We start from the raw sequence: 22,253 nt of genomic DNA on the forward strand, positions 1-22,253 counted from the left end.
ACTTTGTAACTTTTCTTTTCACTTTTCTTTATTATAGCTGTTTTTTGTTTACTTAAATGTTGAAAGTCACAATACCAAGTTATCTTTTCCTGGGTTTGCTAGTTCCTGTGTTTAGAGCAGCCATAATTATATATTTTCATCCACCACTAGATGTCAGCACCAGTTTATTTTTCAGTTTTCAAAGCAGGCAATTGCTCTTTCTTTTCATCAATAATCTTTTGCCAAGAAAATTTTAACTAATTCCACAAATTTCACACTTATCCAGATTTAAATTTTATATTCATTTCATTTCAGTATATTCCTGTCCCCCATGAAAATTTAATTTGCCACTTCTGTCTGTGGGAGGGTGGAGCAAAAGTCCCCCTCGTCTCACTTTTGGAGGATTTTACATCTTGGTTTTTTTGTTTTTTGTTTTTAAATCAATCAAGTAGAAGAGAGAGAACTGGTATTCTTACCCAGTTCCAAGCACATTGTATACAATCAACCTTAACTTAGTGCTTTTTGGCTTCAGCTGCTTGTAGCTTGGGCTAGACTCTGGAGTGATGCTAGCCTTTCTTCTGCTGGTTTCTGGAGGGATTTCCCTGAATGACTGGATTGACTGCCATCTCTCCACAGTTGGTGGGGCTTCCTTCCTTCTTTGCCACCTCTTTGGGGTGATTTTTGGCCCATTTAGGGTCCCCAAACAGAGAAGAATCAGCCATAGGGTGCAGAGCCCCACGATCCCTTGGCTACTTGTGCTACTGTGCAAAACTGGATGCCTGAATAGTAATGCATTTCTTTGGGGATCTGACACTGTCCACTTTTCTGCCCCATATTTTTCAATATCTACATGAAAGGTCATGATGAGTTTATAGGAAAGTAGCATAATATGTTTATGTTACCCAACTGTGCTTAAAATAAAGATGCTTTGAATGTCTTCACCCAGGGTCTCAGACCTGTTAGGGACTGGATGGGATGAAACAAGTTCAGACTGAATCTCAGCTGGACAAACTTACCTATTTATCTAGAAATTATTTGGTTCATTGCTTGCTCTAATACAGTGGTCCCCAACTTTTTGAGCACCAGGGACCAGTTCTGTGGAGAAAGGTTTTTCTGCAGACTGGAGGTGGTGTGGTTTCATGTACTACAGGCATCCCATGGATGGGCTTTGTTTGTTTGCGTGGACTGGTTTCTGGCATGCTGTGGCCCAGTGCCGATCCATGGCACATACTTTAATATGTGCTTTAGATAAGGTTAACCTCCCCTTGAAGGAACAGGTTCACTTCATGATCTGGGGCTTCATTTCCTTATTCAACATGTGGATTCAGTGGTTATAGTAGGCTTTTCCCAGCTTTGGCTAATGCATCCACAGTGAATAGAGAGTCCTGATCATAATTACCCTGATTAATTCTAGACTGGATTATCATGATATGCTGCACTTGGATATGTCTTTGAAGATGTCTTGAAACATCATCTAATTCAGCATGGCTACTGATGGGGAAGAGATGCTTTAAGATAAATTATACCTGTTCTTGGAATGTTGGATTGGTTGTCAATACATAGAGTTGCTCTTTATCTAGAATACATGCTGACCATGTATTAAATGAGGAAGGGATGCTTTGCACTCCTGCCACTTGGAAGGTAGAGGAGCAAACACGAGGATGGATTTCCCTGGTGTTGGCAGCCAGCTTGGCAGCCAAGATTTTGGATTGCCTTTTCCTACTTTGCCTATGGGAGTGGGGCCAATTTTCATCATGCTTTTGGGAGCTAATGCCTGTTGGACTTTCTAGCTTTAAAGGCACTATAGCAGATTGATATTTTTGCTGTATTTTTATTCTACTAACTAGCTTTTACTGTTTTTGCAGTATTCTTGGAACTTGATTTATTTTTTTAAAGTGGAAAGATAGAAACAAATACATTAAAGAAAAGATCCCAGGTATTCCTGTCTTTGTCTGCTCTATGTTAGTTCTTGAAGAAACCTAAGGCATTTGGCACTCTAAGTCAAGGATGGAGGATATTGATTGCTAAATTCTCCTGGGAACGTCTTCAGCTGACTGAAAATTCTAAGAATTATGGGGCCAATGCATCTGTAGGAGTAAGTGCACAAAGGTTAGTCTAGTTGCATGCAAAATGCTTTCATTTAATTCCCATTTTAATTTCTTTGACTCAGGAGCATATACCCATTCACGTAATTCCTCATTTGAGATAGAACTGTGTTAATGTGTAGAGAAAATGTAATTTCTGCATTAGCACTAGCTTCTCCTAAGTATTAATCATCTGTGCCATGATTAGCCCTGAAGCCAGAAGGGTTCCAAAAGCTTGGAGCTTAAAAACAAAAGATTTTAACAACATTCTGTATAAATCCAACATATGTATATTTTTCTGGCAAAAATGACAGTTTAGTATTTATATGTCCAAGACTGCTTTCTTCAATATTTTGAAATCCCTTTATTTGCACCAGCTAATACCACAGTATTAGATAAATTCAACTGCTTTTCATCTGAAGTTGAATCTTAACCAGATTCTGAATATGGATATATGGTATAAGGTCTCCTACTCAAGCAGGCAATTGGACTAGTAGACCATTATGGGCCCTTCCAACTCTGATATTCTAATTATTCAATGATTTAGATCAGGGATCCCAAACTCTTGGTCCATGGACCACTACCGGGCCACGGCATGCCAGCAACCAGTCCGCACAAACAAGCAAAGCCCCATCCATGGGATCTAGGCAGCAGACAAAATCACACACCCTCTAGTCTGTGGAAAAAACGCTTTCCATGGAACTGGTCCCTGGTGCCAAATAGGTTGGGGACTTCTGACTTTGTTGTTGTTAGTTGCGAAGTCGTGTCCGACCCATTGCGACCCTATGGACAACGTTCCTCCAGGCCTTCCTGTCCTCTACCACCTTCTGGAGTCCATTTAAGCTCACGCCTACTGCTTCAGTGACTCCATCCAGCCACCTCATTCTCTGTCGTCCCCTTCTTCTAGTGCCCTCAATCTTTCCCAGCATTAGGCTCTTCTCCAGTGAGTCCTTCCTTCTCATTAGGTGGCCAAAGTATTTGAGTTTTAGCTTCAGGATCTGGCCTTCTAAAGAGCAGTCAGGGTTGATCTCTTCTAGGACTGACCGGTTTGATCACCTTGCAGTCCAAGGGACTCACAGGAGTCTTCTCCAACACCAGAGTTCAAAGGCTTCAATTCTTTGGCGCTCAGCCTTTCTTATGGTCCAACTTTCACTGCCATACATTGCAACTGGGAAGACCATAGCCTTGACTATACACACTTTTGTTGACAGGATGATGTCTCTGCTTTTTAGTGTGCTGTCTAGATTTGCCATGGCTTTCCTCCCAAGGAGCAAGCGTCTTTTGATTTCTTAGCTACAGTCCCCATCTGCAGTGATCTTGGAGCCCAGGAAAATAAAATCTGTCACTACCTCCATTTCTTCCCCATCTATTTGCAAGGAATTGAGAGGGCCAGATGCCATGATCTTGGTTTTCTTAATGTTTAGTTTCAACCCAAGTTTTGCACTCTCCTTCTTCACCCGCAACAAGAGGCTCTTTAGTTCCTCTTCACTTTCTGCCATTAGAGTGGTATCATCTGCATATCTTACTGTAGGTTGTTGATGTTTCTTCCGGCAATCTTAATTCCAACTTTTGATTCATCTAGCCCTTCCTTTCTCATGATGTGCTCTGCATATAAGTTAAATAGGCAAGGCGACAGTATACAGCCTTGCTGGACTCCTTTCCCAATTTTGAACCAATCAGTGGTTCCATCTCCAGTTCTCACTGTTGCTTCTTGACGCACATATAGGTTTCTCAAGAGACAAATAAGATGGTCTGGTACGCCCATCTCTTTAAGAACTTGCCACAGTTTGTTATGATCCACACAATCAAACGCTTTAGCATAGTCAATGAAACAGAAGTAGATGTTTTTCTGGAACTCCCTAGCTTTCTCCATGATCCAGTGTATGTTAGCAATATGATCTCTAGTTCCTTTGCCTCTTCGAAATCCTGCCTGTACTTCTGGTAGTTCTCGATCCACATACTGCTGGAGTCTAGCTTGTAGGATTTTAAGCATAACTTTACTAGCATGTGAAATGAGTGCAATGGTGCGATAGTTTGAACATTCTTTGGAACTGCCTTTCTTTGGAATTGGAATGTAAACTGATCTTTTCCAATCCTATGTCCACTGTTGAGTTTTCCAAATTTGCTGGCAAATTGAGTGTAGCACTTTTACTGCATCGTCTTTTAAGATTTTGAATAGCTCAGCTGGAATACTGTCACCTCCACTAGCTTTGTTGTTGCTCAGCTTTTCTAAGGCCCACTTCACTTCACATTCTAGGATGTCTGGCTCGAGGTCAGAGACCACCTCATTGTGATTATCAGGGATGTTAAGCTCATTCTTGTATAGTTCTTCTGTGTAATTTTGCCACCTCTTCTTAATCTCTTCTGCCTCTGTTAGGTCCCTGCCATTTTGGTCCTTTATCATGCCCATTTTTGCATGAAACGTTCCTTTCATCTCTCCAATTTTCTTGAAAAGATCTCTGGTCCTCCCTATTCTATTGTTTTCTTCTATTTCTTTGCATTGTTCATTTAAGAAGGCATTCTTATCTCTTCCAGCTATTCTTTGGAATTCTGCATTTAATTGGGCATATCTTTTTCTCCCTTGCCTTTCGCTTCCCTCCTTTCCTCAGCTATTTGCAAAGCTTCCTCAGACAGCCATTTTGCTTTCTTGCATTTCTTTTTCTTTGGGATGGTTTTGGTTGCTACCTGTTGTACAATGTTGCAAACCTCTGTCCATAGTTCTTCAGGCACTCTGTCTATCAGATCTAATTCCTTAAATCTATTTGTCACCTCTACTGTATATTCAACAGGGATATCATTTAATTCATACCTGACTGGCCTAGCGCTTTTCCCTACTTTCTTTAATTTAAGCCTAAACTTTGCAACAAGAAGCTCATGGTCTGAGCCACAGTCAGCTCCTGGTCTTGTTTTTACTGACTGTATAGAGTTTCTCCATCTTTGGCTGCAGAGCATATAGTCAATCTGATTTCTGCGTTGACCGTCTGGTGATGTCCATGTGTAAAGCCATCTCTTGGGTTGTTGGAAAAGAGTGTTTGCTATGACCATCGTATTCTCTTGACAAAATTCTATCAGCCTGTGCCCTGCTTCACTTTGTACTCCAAGGCCAAACTTGCCTGTTATTCAGGTTATCTTTTGGCTTCCTACTTTAGCATTCCAATCCCCCATGGTGATAAGAACATCATTTTTTGGTGTTAGTTCTATAAGGTGCTGTAGGGCTTCATAGAACCGGTTAATTTCATCCTCTTCAGCACCGGTGGTTGGGGCATAGACTTGGACTACTTTGATATTGAATGGTTTGCCTTGGATTTGAACTGAGATCATTCTGTCATTTTGAGGATTGTATCCCAGTATTGATTTTCCTACTCTTTTATTGACTATGAAGGCTACTCCATTTCTTCTGAGGGATTATTGGCCGCAGTAGTATACCTGATGGTCATCTGAATTAAATTCACCCATTCCTGTCCATTTTAGTTCGCTGATACCTAAGATGTCAATGTTCAGTCTTGTCATCTCTTGTTTGACCACGTCCAGCTTTCCTTGATTCATGGATCTTACATTCCAGGTTCTTATGGAGAAAAAAATCTTTACAGCATCGGACTTTCCTTTCACCACCAGACACATCCACAGCTGAGCGTCCTTTCGGCTTTGGCCCAGTCGCTTCATTCTTTCTGGCGCTACTAGTACTAGCCCTCTGCTCTTCACCAGTAGCATATTGGATGCCTTCCGACCTGAGGGACTCATCTTCCAGCGTCATATCGTTTTGCCTTTTGGAACTGTCAATAGGGTTTTCATGGCAAAGATACTGGAGTGGGTTGCCATTTCCTTCTCCAGTGGATCACGTTTTGTCAGAACTCTCTGCTATGACCTGTCCATCTTGGGTGGCCCTGCACAGCATAGCTCATAGCTTCATTGAATTACGCAAGCTCCTTCGCCACAACAAGGCAGTAATCCATGAAGGGGACTTCTGACTTAGGTGGATCATAATAAGCATTTTTTAAATGTTTTCTACCTCAGATTTTTTTAATATAATCTACATGTTAACATAATAACAGAGTTGGAAAGGACTTTGGAGGTCTTCTAGTCCAAGCAGGAGACCCCATACTAGAGGTCTCCAACCTCTCCAGCCCAGAGGAAAGGAAAGCACCTTCCAAACTGGCGCACATGCATGCAAATGGCACCGTTCATGCCAGTGCTGCACTAGCACATGCTCAAATGGGCTGTGCATACTCACCTGGTGCTAGCGGCTACATTTGCGCATGTGCAAATGGGCTACAAAACCCACCTGATGCTAGTGGCCCCATTTGTGCATGTGCAAATGGGCCACACACACACACACAGCACTAGCAGCCCCACATGCACCCATGCACATGTGCAAATGGGGCCATGGGTACTAGCACAAATGGGGGGGAGTGTGTGTGCATGCATTCTCATATGGACCAGCCATTTCTGTGGCCCACTGGCTGAGAGACTGCAGTAGAGGACCGCAGCCCATAGGTTGTGGACCCCTGCCCTATACCATTTCAGACAGTCTCTTTTTAAAACCCTTCAATTATGGAGCACCCACAACTTCTGAAGGCAAGCTGTTCCATTGGTTTATTGTTCTGTTGAAAGAAAAAATCTTCATCAGGGTCCAGTTTAAGCCAGGAATAAACAAAATGGAGACTGCTTTAGAAAGAAGGTTGTAGTTTATTGAAGAGCAGAACCACAAGACATGAGGCTCTATAGCAGCTGACCACATGTAGCTGGGAATGGTGGGTTTTTATACCTTCATGGGCTTTTGTATATGAGGTTCTTTCCTGTTCCTGGTGCATGAACTTTGACCTGAGGTTTTGAGCATGTCCTTTTTGGTATTGGTGGTTAATCCTATTATGTCCTAAAGTTCATGTTTCCTGTCCTTAGAATTTGGGTGGGGGATGTAGATTTTAGAGGTCTTTGTCCTTCTAATCTCATCAGCTCCAAGCTTCCTGGCTCCAACCTTTCTGAATAGTATTATCACATCTGCATTTCTAAAAGCTGGCCTCTGCCTAGTTTCTGCCTGGGGGAGGGAGGCTTGGGGCTTTCTTTGTCTAAAATGTTTCATTATTCCTTTGGGGAAATATAATATTCTGCTTTTTAATATTCCCCAAAATATTTCTTTCTTGTGTGTGTGTGTGTGTGCGTGTGTGTGTGTTTGCTGTCCTCCCACAATCCCCCCTTTGTGCCATATAAGTGTGGAGGACACACTTTTACTGGCACAAAATTTAAAAAAAATTATCTGGTCAGGGAGACTTGATAAACAAGCTTTTAAACTGTTAATGGAAAAAGGGGAAGGCACTAATAGAGGCAGCATAAAAAGATCCCTGCAGTGGTTTCCAAAAGGGGGAGTTTCCAACCTATAAAGTCTAAAAGTCAGGGCAAAAGGTCTGTTAGGTAGACAAGAAATTTATAGTGTCCAATATTCTGTGCCAATTATTCTAGATGTTTGATGCCACTTTGAGCTTTCCAGTCAGGTTTGCACATTCCTCCAAAATTCTTCACAGCCATGGTTTGCCTCAGTACATAACCACTGGCCATCCATTTTCAAGGGTTGCTTCCTGCCTTAGCTCTTAGTTTAGTGCATCCAGGTTTGTGATATCCAATTGAGTTAGCCAGTGTGCCAGTCAGGCTATTAAATTGCACATAGTGAGCCCTAGGACTCCCACTAGATGTATGGCTTGAGAAGATCTGTTCCATTCTGGTTGCATGGTGACTTTATATTGGATGGCTGGATCCAAACCCAATTGAATAGAGGGTCTCCTCTCGAGGCAGAATCTGGGTCAGTGTGCTCTGCTTCCAAAGGTTGCTGAATCATCTGTGCAGGGCTGAAAGACATGAGAACAAGGTCCTCCCCCCCCCTTTTCTGGGTGAGTCTCCCAGGAGAGGCCTTGCTGATCAGACAAAGGTATGGAGAACAGAGGATAAGGAATGGAGAAGTGGAATGGGGAGGGAGGTAGCTTGCAGGCAGAGTTTGAAAAGGCATTAAGATTAACACTGCAGATGTTAAATTGACAGATGAAACCCACTTAAATACATACAGTAAATGCAAGAATGATTTTTTTCTGTAAATGAACTTAAACATTGGGCTGATAACTTGGGGCTGTTTCTTAAAAGCAGACAGACAGAGAGAGAGAGAGAGAGAGAGAGAGAAAGAGAGAGAGAGAGAGAAAGAACACATTACTCTTCACCCTATTTTGTTGGCTAGAAAAGCTAAGGTGAAAGTATTTTTCTTTTTGGAGGCTTATTTTAAGCAGAATTTCTAGCAGAATTTTACAATTTTTGTCTCTAGGGATTAGAGACACCCAACAGTTAACATTTACCTCGAGGACACCCAAAGACCTTGACACACACCCAAACATAAAGGAAAGGGAACAGAAAAGGGAAACAGAACTCTTAGTTTTACACATTCTGGTCATTCCCACCATAAATCTTAGTTAGCTCAAATTAGGGAAGGCACAAATCTTAAACATATTACATGATTGCATAAAGAGAGAGAGGGAGGGAGAGAGAGAGAGAGTGAGAGAGAGAGAGAGAGAGAGAGAGAGAGATCGCTATTCTTATATTTTAATTTCCTTTTCCTTTTAAGTACCTTTATTTAGCCAAATTGGTTTCCCAGCAAAGCCCTGAGCAAAGCCCATTCTTCCCAAATTTCTCTTGCTTGCTTCCTTTTCATACAGGCTAGGACGGGCACTCACCTCTCATCCCACGTCTCAAGCAAATCTCCAATAGGGGATCTAAGCTGACCCTCAAACTACAGCTTCCCATGTTTCCCTTATGATGTAGGGTTCAATCAGCTTAGTCAGGTCCTTTTCAGCGGCACATCCCAGCCACTCTTAATAACACTAACCCTGCTGCCCCGCTATCAGTTTTTGGACAAAAAAAGTGTCCAGGAGGACTCTGGTTCCCTTACAGAGTACAAGAACCTCCTAACTAAAGAACACACTGCCTTTCAGTTTTTGGACCAAAAAGGGGTCTGGGAAGACCTGCTGCCCCCAACAAGCAGGTGCAGGCACTTCCTACAACGGCCTCTCAGTTTTAAGACCAGAAGGGGTCTGGGGGGATCTCTGCTTTTTGCAGTAGTATGGGCACCTCCTATAACCTGGCTCTTCTTACAGGACTTTGCCAGCTGGTGCCCAAATCCAATTCTCCAATTCACTTTTCCATTCCATTTTCACACAGCCTCTCCCTTTTCCCTAACAAAAGGTTCTGCACTCTGGCCAAACCCTAATGCTTTCCAGAGTCTGCTAGTTGAACAGATCTTTTGGCAGTTAGGAGAGGCCAAAGGAAACAAGATCCAACTGTGATTGGGAAAAGGGTCTTCTAATTCATACACACAGAAATACAAACATGTTCCTCACTCCCCTGGGCTTTAAAGTTAAAATGTAGAGGTACTCACCTTCTTTCCAAACCAGCCCTTGAGCTCAAACTCAAAACTCCCTTTACTACCTTCACTCCACATGGGCAGGACCTGGGAAACCCATTCACAGACACAAGGGGTCTGCTGCTGGCAAATTAGGGCTTATTCAGGGTCAGTCCACTGGAGAGGTTAGCTTGAAGTCCCATCCTGGATACCAAATTATTGAAAGAAAAATCTTCATCAGGGTCCATTCCAAGCCAGGAATAAACAAAATGGAGACTGCTTTAGAAAGAAGGTTGTAGTTTATTGAAGAGCAGAACCCACAAAACATGAAGCTCTGTAGCAGCTGACCACAAGTAGCTGAGAGTGGTGGGTTTTTATACCTTCTTGGGCTTTTATATTTGAGGTTGTTTCCTGTTCCTGATGCATGAGCTTTTGAGCATGTCCTTTTTGGTATTGGTGGTTAATCCTATTATGTCCTAAAGGTCATGTGTCCTGTCCTTAGAGTTTGGGTGGAGGATGTAGATTTTAGAGGTCTTCACCTTTCTAATCTCATCAGCTCCAAGCTTCCTGGCTCCAACTTTTCTGAATAGAATTATCACATCTGCATTTCTAAAAGCTGGCCTCTACCTAATTTCTGCTTGAGGGAGGGAGACTTGGGGCTGTCTTTGCCTAAGATTTTTCATTATTCAATATCCCACAAAATATTTCCTTTTTGGGGGAGGTTGCTGTCCTCCCACAGTTCTGTCAGGAAATTTTTCCTTAGTTCTAGATTGCTTCTCTCCTTGATTAGTTTCCATGAATTGCTTCTTATCTTACCTTCTGGTGTTTTGGAAAATAGATTTATCCCCTCTTTTTTGTGACAGCCCCTCAAATATTTGAACACTGCTATCATGTGACCCATAGTCCTTTTCCCCCCTAGAATAGGCATACTCATTTCCTGCAAATGTTCTTCATATGTTTTTGCCTCCAAACCCCTAATCATCTTTGTTGTTCTTCTCTGCACTCTTTCCAGAGTCTCAACATCTTTTTTTATATTGTGATGACCTAAACTGGATGCAGTATTCTAAGTGTGGTCTTACCAAGGCCTTATAAAGCAGTATTAACACTTCATATGATCTTGATTCTATCTTTCTGTTAATGCAGCCTAGGATTTGATTGGCTTTTTCGGTTGCTGCCACATACTGTTGGTTTATATTTCAGTGATTGTCTACTACTAGGATTCCAAGATCCCTCTCACAGATACAGCTACTGAGCCAAGTTTCATCTACTCTGTTCCTGTACATGTTGTTTTTCTTGCCTAAGTATAAAACTTTACTTTTCTTTATTCTTTATTTTATTTTGTTAGATAGAGCCCAGTGAATTTTACTTTATTACATTCCCTAAAAATCAATGAAGGTCACCTACAAAGTTCTGAATATAAAAGCTGAAGAAATCTCAGAAATATTACAAAAATTATAGCAAAAAATTGAGTGGAAGGTCTTTGTCTGTATACTATTATAACTTTCATGTTGGTCTGTTTGCTACTATAACTTTCATGTTGGTCTGTTTGCAAACTTCAGTTGGGTGAAGTAGTGCATGAAAGGACAACAATTTTTGAATCAACTTACCTCAAATGGATTAATTTTAAAAATGAACCCAAAATCAGGGCTATGTTACTCCTGTAGTACGGGGGAGTTGCTGCAAGGGAGGATGACTGGGGATGCATGAGTAATAGGTAAATAACTATTTCTGAAATTCATTATAATGAATAAAAAAATTACTCTTTCTAATGTATATATTTTTGCTTGAAAATCTCAAGTATTTATGAAGTAATGACTTTGAGAAAATAAGCTCTACTGCTCAAAATTACAAAAATAGTGTATTTATTCAAGCTTTTTTCTTATTTTTTTAGTATCCTTGAACTTTCATTGTAGTATCCAAGTATGTTAACAAATTAGTTTGCATTGTAAATTCAGTTTAATTAAAATTATAATTTCTGAACATAATGGAGAATGGCATCATATTTATACATTTACAGCTTTCTCCCCCCACCCTCCCCAAAAAAACCTACAGGGGAAAATCATCTGCAAAAATGCATATAAAACTATGCAACGATTCTTTTTTTGTCTGTACAAAAATTTTCTGTAAGATATTTTTGACCTTTTAAAGTGGTCCATGAAGCAAGATGGGTTAGAGAGGAGGCAAAACAAACTAAGGAGAAAAATGAGATCTGACAAGGAAGCAAGTTCACGGAACAAATGTCAAAGAATTCAAGCATCTGTTTCATCCTCTTTTCCACCAAAGTTTTTTTTAGGACAACAACAATAATAATTCATTTTAGGTAGGACCCTTGTTGTTGTTAGCTGCGAAGTCGTGTCCGACCCATCGCGACCCTATGGACAACATTCCTCCAGGCCTTCCTGTCCTCTACCATCTTCTGGAGTCCATTTAAGCTCACGCCTACTGCTTCAGTGACTCCATCCAGCCACCTCATTCTCTGTCGTCCCCTTCTTCTATTGCCCTCGATCTTCCCCAGCATTAGGCTCTTCTCCAGGGAGTCCTTCCTTCTCATTAGGTGGCCAAAGTACTTGAGTTTTAGCTTCAGGATCTGGCCTTCTAAAGAGCAGTCAGGATTGATCTCCTCTAGGACTGACCGGTTTGATCGCCTTGCAGTCCAAGGGACTCGCAGGAGTCTTCTCCAGCACCACAGTTCAAAGGCCTCAATTCTTTGGTGCTCAGCCTGGTCCAACTTTCACTACCATACATTGCAACTGGAAAGATCATAGCCTTGACTATACGCACTTTTGTTGACAGGGTGATGTCTCTGCTTTTTAGTGTGCTGTCTAGATTTGCCATGGCTTTCCTCCCCAGGAGCAAGCATCTTTTAATTTCTTGGCTACAGTCCCCATCTGCAGTGATCTTGGAGCCCAGGAAAATAAAATCTGTCACTACCTCCATTTCTTCCCCATCTATTTGCCAGGAATTGAGAGGGCCAGATGCCATGATCTTGGTTTTCTTAATGTTAAGTTTCAACCCAAGTTTTGCACTCTCCTTCTTCACCTGCAACAAGAGACTCTTTAGTTCTTCTTCACTTTCTGCCATTAGAGTGGTATCATCTGCGTATCTTAGGTTGTTGATATTTCTTCCGGCAATCTTAATTCCAACTTTTGATTCATCTAGCCCTGCCTTTCTCATGATGTGCTCTGCATATAAGTTAAATAGGCAGGGCGACAGTATACAGCCTTGCCGGACTCCTTTCCCAATTTTGAACCAATCAGTGGTTCCGTGTCCAGTTCTCACTGTTGCTTCTTGACCCGCATATAGGTTTCTCAAGAGCCCAATAAGATGGTCTGGTACTCCCATCTCTTTAAGAACTTGCCACAGTTTGTTATGATCCACACAATCAAAGGCTTTAGCATAGTCAATGAAGCAGAAGTAGATGTTTTTCTGGAACTCCCTAGCTAAGGGTAGGACCCTTAAAGAAATATAAATATCTAAGTTCACATACTTGTTTTTGCACTAATTGTATGCATCATATTTCCTATACTTTGTTTCAATATTTTTATATATAGTGCTTTACTCCCAATGTGTAATAAGCATGCCTTTTTTTGGATCAAGAGTCATGATATTACAAGCAGAGAAGATTTTAGTACTCAGCTTTATCCATAGGATTCTACTTTCCTATTCCTATTTTACAATAATACTATGATAAATTGAATTTTAAAATTATATTTCAAATCTAACACTGAATTTCCTAGCATTTTATTTCCTTCTCATTAAGTGATATGTCTTCACCAGAATTATGCTTATATTTTATGGATAATAGACTGAAGCAGTATATTTATGTTCTAAAAGAAATGTACCTAGAAAGGGACATAAACTCAGTATTTTACAGCTGTAGAACACCAGATGAGTATTCTTTAAAAGGTAACACATTACATTACTCGAAATGTCAATAATTAATAGTATATCAATAATTAATAGTAACACTTTTGTGCTCATATAAAAACATACATATAAATTCAGATATTTCAAACATAAGGAGTACGATTTACTAGAACTTGTAGCTCATTAATTGTACTGTACTTTATATTGTTTAAATTTATTGAATGGTCTAATAGAGTAAAATTTATTTTATATTACATTTGGTAAAGGTAGGCATAAGTAACATTATAGTCACCAAATAACAAAAATACAGGATTGGATATGATATTTGTTGCTGTTTATTATTTTTCATTTAAATTAGCAAGATTTGCTTATATCATCTAGTAATTGTAAAATCTGAGCACATTATTGATATAAAATTTAAATTTTAGGATAAACTTTATTTCACTTAATGCAGGCTCATTCATCGGTTGAAAAGGATGTCTTGATTGCGGGAGTGAAAATTAAACAAGTTCCCACAGATGACTCATTTTCTGTACGTGGGTCAACTCTAAGAAAAGTTATAGATGCAGATAAAGCTGCCGGTCTTATCCCATTCTTTGTGAGTACTAATATCTCAATTTTTGTTATTATCTTTGGAATAAGCTTACAAATAAGATTACCATTTATTAATTAATCTGCTGGTTTATGTTTTAAATCATAGTTATAAGTTCAGTCATAACATCTATACTGAACTCTCTTTGGAAATTTCATTGATATGGATACTTTTGGCCAGGGCTTTTTTTGTCATAGAACGCTCAGAACGGAGTTCCAGCACCTTTTTTGGATGGAACCTTGTAGGGTAGGCAAGGTGGGTTGTATGACACGTGTGAGTTCCGGCTCCTTTTTCTTTTACAAAAAAAGCACTGCTTTTGGCAATATAAATTTAGTTTATTACTGCCTTTTCTAGAATGTTTTTAACTTCTCAGTCTGGCCAAAGCTCCTATAGTTTTCAGATTTCTCATCCATTTAAACCTGAAGCTATTTACAATAATTGATGCAGATAATTAGTCCCAAAGCAAAAAGAAAATAGCTAGTTCAAAAACTAATAGTCCAATATATATTTATTTTCTTATTAGTTGGGCTTATCTTTTAATTACAACTGATACAAAATGCAGCTCATGGGTGTTTCTACTATATTTAGGTGAACATACTACTTTAGAAGCTACATTGGTACTCCAGATAAAATTCAAAGTGCTTTTGCCATTTTTAAAGCCTTATAGGGCTCCAGACCTAGTTATTTCTGAGACCACTTTCTCCTATATTAATATATCTATCTGATTAAATTGAAGAAAGTCAACTCCCTCTAAATCCTGTCTAACTGAGGATGACAGAAGGAGCTAAGAAATGGTCATTTTTTCCAATGCTTCCATCTTGCTTTAGACCTTACTCTATATGGACATTTCCCTTCTGATGTCTTCTCTCCTGAATTTCAGAAGAGCACTTAAGACTTGACTTTTTCCATCTGGTTTAAGAGAAAGACACACTTTGAGTAATAAAATACACTAGCAAACACATGCATGCAATTTTTTTAATGTCTTATAATGTGATTGAGGTTATTGGTTTTTTTCTGTGGAATTATTTTTATTGAATAATATTTCTATATAGAATCATTGTACAGCTGGAAGAAATATTGGGGGTCCTGTAGTACAACCTACTGCCCAAGCAGTTTTTATACTATACCAGACAAATGAATGTCCAATCTTTTCTGGAAAACCTCCAGCAATGGAGCATCCCCAACTTTGGATGGCAAGCTGTTCTCTCACTCAAGAAAGCTGTTCTCAAAATTGTTCTCACTGTCATGATTTTTTTTTAGTTTCAGACTCTCTCTTTAACAAGTTTCCACCCATTGCTTCTTGTCCTGCCCTCAAGTACTTTGGAGAATAAATCAATCCGATCATCTCTGTGACTTCCCCTCAAGTATTGGAAGACAGTTATCATGTCATTCCTAATCCTTTTCTTCCTTAGGCTATACATACCTAGTTCCCTTATAATTGTTCATCGAGAGTCTCCAGCTCTCTTATCATCTTTTATATTCTCCTCTGCAACTTTCCAGTGTCTCAACATCATTTTTGTATAATGGCGACCAGAACTGTATTCCAAATATGGTCTCACTAGTGAGGTGTAAAGCAATACTATTGCTTTGTGTTGCCTTGATGCTCTCCTTCTTTTGAATCAGTCTAGGACTGCATTGGTTTTGGGGGGGGGGGTTGGCAGCTGTAGCACACTGCTAGCTCATATTTAAATGGTAGTCCTCTAGGACACCTATATTCCTCTCACATTACTACTGTTGAGCTAGCTACCACTTATTCTATACCTGTACATTTGTTTTTTCCTGCTAAATGCAGGACCTTAATTTTCTTATCACTGAACTGCATCTTACTGAAGAGGTCCCATTGCTCTAATCCTTCTGAATCCTGATTCTATCTTCTAAAGTGTTGGGTATTTTCCTCAACTTGCTGTCATCCACAAGTCTGATAAGCTCCTCTTCTATCCCCTCATTTCGATCATTTATGAAGATGTTGAAGAGCACTTGGCTCAAGACAAAACTTGAGGTTCTCTACTCAATCCTTCTTTCCATGTAGGTTGTTTCATTGAGGGCTGTTATGTATTGAGATAAGTGGCTTATAAACGGTGTGCAACAGTTAACAGCCGTTACGGTTAAACTCCAGACAGCTTGTCTCTAGAGTTGTTACTTTGCATTTTAGGCAGGGAATTACCATTTAAACTCCATGGCTGCTGACTAGCAGCAGACTGGATAAATAGAAGCTAAACAGCAGTTGGGGCTGTTTCTGTTGTTACTGAATAAACGTGTTGCTGATTCATTATTCTGCCTTGTCAATGTTTCACCAAACTGAGAACTTAACAGTGGTGATGAAGGTGGGATGTGCTGCTTAAGAAGAAGCCAGACGTCACTAGGGGATGAGACCAGCACTTGAGACTGGCAGGAACTATGTTCCCCCCCCTTGGTCTGCCAGCAAGCCACGCTGGAGACCACCATGCCCTGAGGATCCATCCTTGGGCCAGCACAGCAGCACAAGGCATTGCAAGGATGAAGAAAAGGTCAGCCAAGGTCGGCAAATTGGTGGAATTCGATGTGGCGCATCCCGAGAGGTGGAGTTCTTACATCTCCCACGTCAAGAATTATCTCTGTGCTAACCAAGTTAGTGAACACAGGTTGAAGGCTGCAATGCTTCTGTGTATGTGTAGCCAGGTGACATTCAATATATCTAAAAACCTAGTCACTCCAGCTACACTCGAGTTGGTCACCTATGCAGATCTTAAGAAGAAGCTCAAGGACCATTTTGAGCCAAAACTCTCCATAATCGCTTGGTGGCATGCATTTGAGCAGTGGGAGCAGCAGCCAGGAGAGTCTGCTGCTGAGTTCATAGCCACCCTATGCCAAGTTCATAGCCACCAACTTTGCTGATTTTCAAGAAAGACTGAGAGACTGATTGGTTGAAGAATTGAGATCTCTAACAGAAGTTATTTGCAAAAGAGACTCTCACATTCCAAGATGCCCTGAAGGAGGTGATGGCTGATGAAGCCACCGGAGGAGCCGTCATGGCCTTATGGCCCTGCAAGAACATTCCCAGCCCAGAAACTCCACCATGAGGATGCCAAAAGAACAGAAGACTCTGACATGGGCCTTGAGGTTGATTCGCTTCAGAAGCAACCAGAGAGGAACCAGTGGCCATTTGAGAAGGCAGTTCCCTTCACTCGATGTGCGGGCTGTGGAGTCTGACATAGATGCTCGGAGTGCAGATTCTGCACAGCATCATGCCGGGCATGTGGCAAGTAAGGACACATTGCCACTGTCTGCAGAAGTCACCAGTGGAACATACCACAAGTAGTAGTATTCAGGAAAGATACCGGGGCCCCAGGGCAACACATAGTCAGCTATTGCTCCAGCCGAAAGAGCGTGTTCAGAATGGGTGCTCATCGCCCCTTAAAGAGAAGCTTAGGCTGAAGGTCAAGCTTCAGGGAGTTCCATGCAACATGGAACTGGACACAGGATCAGCCCTATCTATAGTTTCCCCAAGGAACTTTTAATTACATCTTCAGTCACAGCAACAAATGAGTTAAACTAACTTGTTGCTGATTGTTCTGAACCAGCCCTCTTCTGGCCTTGTAAAGGCAAACCCCTATTTAGGAAGAAGAGACTGGAGAGCTTCCAAGGCTAAAAGGCATCTGCCAAGATTTAATTACGCAGTTAACAAAAACACAAGAGCTTGTCTTCTCAAGCGGAAAAGTTGCTTTCAGCAACCAGCCCCTCCCCAAACACTCCTTTTATAGAGAGCTCAGGGCGTGGTCTCCCTGTGCCTCCTCCCGAGGAGTCCCATAGCCTTTCTTTGTTTGTTCCTGCTCGACTGCCTCCTGCGTCGGGCGTCCTTGAACAGGGCCAGCTGTGGGTCATCATCCTCCGCACTCTCGGGCTCACGCAGCTGAGAAGAGGTCCCCGGCTGAGGACTCTGCAAAGCCTCCAAACCATCATCAGCCGGTTCGTCTCCCTCCTCCCCCTCATCTGAGTCCTCCGATACATCGGACCCGGCTGTCGGACCCACAGGCTGGCCCTGAGTCACAACACTATCCCGCACCGCAGGGCCCTTCCCCCGGGTCTGCCGATCCGGATGCGGTCGGGATGGGAACTGTTCGTGAAACGCAGTCACCAATGCAGGGGCATGAACGGCGGTCGCGTCTTCCCATGTGAAGTCCTCCGGCCCGTACCCTTTCCACTCGATCAGGTACTGGAAGCGACCTTTCAGCCAGCGGGAATCCCTGATGCTGGCGACCTCGTACTCGGGGGTGCTGCCTCCATCACGAGTTCCTGATGGGGAAGGTTCTGCTTGGCGAAGTGGACAGGCCGGTTGTTCGGGGACCAACAAGGACCGATGGAAGACGGGGTGCACGCGCAGGGAACGTGGCAGAGTTAAACGATAGGCGACCGGATTGATGACGGCCTCGACTGGGAACGGTCCAAGGTAACGGTGGTCCAGCTTCCTCGCCGGCCGAGTGGATGGTAGGTTCCTGGTGGACAGCCAGACCCGATCCCCCACCGATAGTGGAGGCGTATCCCTTCTCGACCGATCGGCGAACCTCTTGTAGTCGGCCTTGGCCTTCTCCAGCTGCCGTCGCACCAACCGATGGATCGCCTGTAACTCCGCCATGAATTCATTCGCTGCCGGCTCCGGTGAGTCCACGGGAGAAAGGGGGAAAAACCTGGGGTGATAACCCACGTTGGCCAAGAACGGTGTCATCTGCGTGGAGGTGTGTTGCGAGTTATTAAAGGCAAACTCGGCTATGGCCAAATAGTCTACCCAATTGTCCTGCTGCAGGTTAACATAGCAGCGCAGATACTGCTCTAAGATGCCGATGACCTGCTCGGTACCCCCGTCGGTCTGAGGATGATGCGCGGACGAGAGGCAAACCTTAATGTCCAACGCCCGCATCAACTCCTGCCAAAAGCGGGCTGTAAACTGGGCCCCCCTATCGGAGACGACCCTATCGGGAAGGCCGTGCAGCCGGAACACCTGTTGGATGAACATGCGACTAGTGGCGCGAGCTGACGGTAAGCCGCGACAGGGGATGAAGTGCGCCATCTTGGTCAACATGTCCACCACCACAAACACTGTCGTGAAGCCAGAGGATGGGGGTAGATCCGTCAGAAAGTCCATGGACACAGCCCCCCAGGGTCTCTTGGGCGTTGGCAAAGGCTGCAGTAAACCAGGCGGGGCCCCTGTCACTGACTTGGCCTGCCTGCATGGGACGCAGGAGGTGACATAAGACTGGACATCGTGTCGGACTCGGGGCCACCAGAAAGTACGGGAGACCAGGTTCAGAGTCTTGAACAGGCCAAAATGCCCCGCAGCCGGGTTATCATGACATTGGCTGAGGACGAGTCCCCTGAGTGGCCCTCCTGGAACATAGAGCCGGTCACGATAATACAGGAGTCCATCCGCGACCGACCAAGGCGAATCTGGCCCCACCTCTTCCTTCCGCTGAGCCACCCACGCCTCCTGCTGCTGCGCCTCCCGGATCCGAGCCCGTATATCCACCGGCTCCCGCACCGCAGCAAAAGACTCGACGGGGATCACTGTCCTGGGCGGAAGCTTGTCTTCCGCTCGGGTGTATTCAGGCTTTCTGGACAGAGCATCCGCTCTCTGGTTGTGCCCGCTTGGTATGTACCGCACCCGGAAGTCAAACCTCGCAAAGAAGAGGGACCACCGGATCTGGCGTTGATTCAAATTCCGAGCGGTCTGCAGGCTTTCCAGATTCTTGTGGTCCGTCCGGACCTCGATCTGATGCCGCGCCCCCTCCAGATGATGCCTCCAAGCCTCGAACGCCGCCTTGATGGCCAGCAGCTCCTTCTCCCAGATGGTATAGTTGCGCTCCGAGGGGTTCAATTTCCGAGAGTGATACGCGCAAGGGAAAAGGGTACCGCTGGGCGTCGTTGCCTGGAGTAACACGGCCCCAATGGCAATGTCGGAGGCGTCCGCCTCCACGACAAACGGCCGTTGCGGGTCGGGATGTTTCAAGATGGGCTCCTTCATGAAGGCGTCCTTCAAAGCCTGGAACGCCTGTTGTTCGGGGGCGTTCCACTGGAACCGAGTCTTCTTCTGCAGGAGCCGGGTGAGGGGGGCTGTCAAGGCAGCAAAGCCAGGGATGAATGTCCGATAGTAGTTGGCAAATCCAAGGAGTCGCTGAACGTCCTTCATGCGACGCGGGGGTTGCCAACTCTGCAACGACTCGACTTTACTCGGCTCCATGGCGATGCCCTCAGGAGAAATGCGGTGACCCAGGAAATCGATGGTCACCTGGTAGAACTGGCACTTCTCCAACTTGGCAAACAGCCGATGTTCCCGGAGGCGCTGCAGGACCTGACGGAGGTGCTGATGATGCGCTTCACGCGACGGGGAGTAAATCAGGATGTCGTCCAGGTAAATCACGACAAACTGGTCCAACAGATCCCGAAAGATATCGTTCATAAAATGCTGAAACACAGCGGGGGCGTTGGTCAGGCCAAACGGCATCACCGTGTACTCGAAATGTCCATAGCGAGTACCAAACGCCGTCTTCCACTCATCACCCGGCCGAACCCTGACGAGGTTGTAAGCTCCACGCAGGTCCAGTTTCGTGAAGATCTTAGCCTCCCGGAGTCGGTCCAAGAGCTCGGGGATGAGGGGCAGCGGGTAGCGGTTACGCACCGTGATGGCGTTGAGTTTCCGGTAGTCACAGCAAAGCCGTAACTCGCCCGACTTCTTTTTGACGAAGAGCACGGGCGCAGACACTGGCGAGGACGAGGGCCGGATGAAACCGCGAGCCAAATTCTTTGTCAGGAAGTCCCGCAATGCAGCCAACTCGGGCTCCGACATGGAGTACAAACGCCCCACTGGGAGAGGCGCATCAGGGACTAGGTCAATGGAGCAGTCGTAGGGCCTGTGCGGGGGTAATTGGTCCGCCTCTGACTCGCTGAACACGTCAGCAAAGTCGGACAGTTCGGGAGGCAAGGAAACCCCTGGGGAACCCTCCACCTGGCCGGCACAGATATGGCGGGTGTGGTCCACGCACTGCAAACTTGGGAAGGTGACCAAGTTCTGAGACCAATAGATCTGTGGATCATGCGCCCGGAGCCACGCCAGTCCCAAGACCACGGGGAAGTGCAGATCCGAAGTGACGTAAAACTGAATGGCCTCCACATGGGTACTGATGGCCATACACACGGGTTGCGTGGCGGCCGTGATAGGCCCGGACAGGAGCACTCGACCATCGATGGTCTCCACAAGCATGGGCGGATCCACTGGACACTGGGGAACAGCCCATTTGGCCACAAAGGCCGAATCCATAAAGTTAGTGGTAGCCCCAGAGTCAATTAAGGCATGGACCGGAATCCCCTCTGGCTTGCCAGGAAGGATCAGTCGTGCCTCCAAAATCAAATGCCGTGGAGGTTCACAGGCACCGTCGGAACGGCGTCGCTCGGCGTGGTCGTTGTGGGTCGCCCGATCTTTCACACGGTCTAGATCGGGCTCGGGCCGTTTCCCGACAGCAAAGCAGGGGACTTTCTCGGGGCAGGCTTGGTCACTGACGCCCGCTGACGCTTCTTCGGGCAAGAAGCAGCCAAATGTCCAGGGTCCCCACAGTAAAAACACAACCCCCCCGATCGTCGTCTGTCCATTTCCGTCACCGATAGACGGGACCTGGCGGCACCCAGCTCCATTGGCTCCTCCCTCTGGACTGGGGGCTCACGCACAACAGGGGCGGCAGGGGTCTGTGGGGTGGCACGGCGACTCTTACGCTGCTGCAGCCGGGCATCGATCCGCAGACAAAGATGGATCAGCCCATTCAGATCTGAGGGAATGTCCACGCGGGCCAGCTCATCCAACATCTCCTCTGACAAGCCATCCTGAAAGGCATCCATGAGCGCAGCCTCATTCCAGGCGGAATCCTGGCTAAGCAGCCGGAAATCGCTGATATAGGCCTGTAGAGGGCGCTGACCCTGCCTCAAAGCTTTCAGGCGTCGGGTGGCAGTCTGCGCCTTAATCGGGTCCTCGTACATGAGGCGCATATGATCACAAAACCCCCCAAAGTTATCCAACAAAGGGCTAGGCTGTGCCAACAGAGGCGTGCCCCAACGAGCTGCATCTCCCGACAGAAGGCTCAACATGAATCCCACCTTATCTCGGTCAGTGGGGAAATCAGCTGCTCTCACGCTGATATAAAGCTGGCATTGTCCCAGGAAGGAAGGAAACAGTTCTGGTTTACCAGCAAATTTATCCGGCATAGCTATCTGACATTTCCTCCTGGGTGGGGGGGCAGCATGTACCTGAGCCTGCAGTTGTGCCACCTGAGTGGCCAGCAAGGTGAGTTGCTGGTTGAGCTGGGCATTCTCGGCAAGAAGCTGCTCCATCGTAGTA

The 22,253-nt window shown here is 44.5% G+C and overlaps 1 protein-coding gene across 1 annotated transcript in view; it reads left to right on the top strand.

Annotated features, from left to right (window-relative positions):
* DDC (dopa decarboxylase) overlaps window positions 1–22,253 on the top strand; it is a 185,545-nt gene that overhangs the window by 40,456 nt on the left and 122,836 nt on the right. Inside the window, exon 6 of the mRNA XM_083377131.1 lies at window positions 13,760–13,903. Coding sequence (XP_083233257.1) covers window positions 13,760–13,903 — 144 coding nt within the window. The remainder of the gene's footprint in view (window positions 1–13,759; window positions 13,904–22,253) is intronic.

The sequence above is a fragment of the Vipera ursinii genome (genome assembly GCF_947247035.1).
Source record: "Vipera ursinii genome assembly, chromosome: Z".
Lineage (NCBI taxonomy): Eukaryota > Metazoa > Chordata > Lepidosauria > Squamata > Viperidae > Vipera > Vipera ursinii.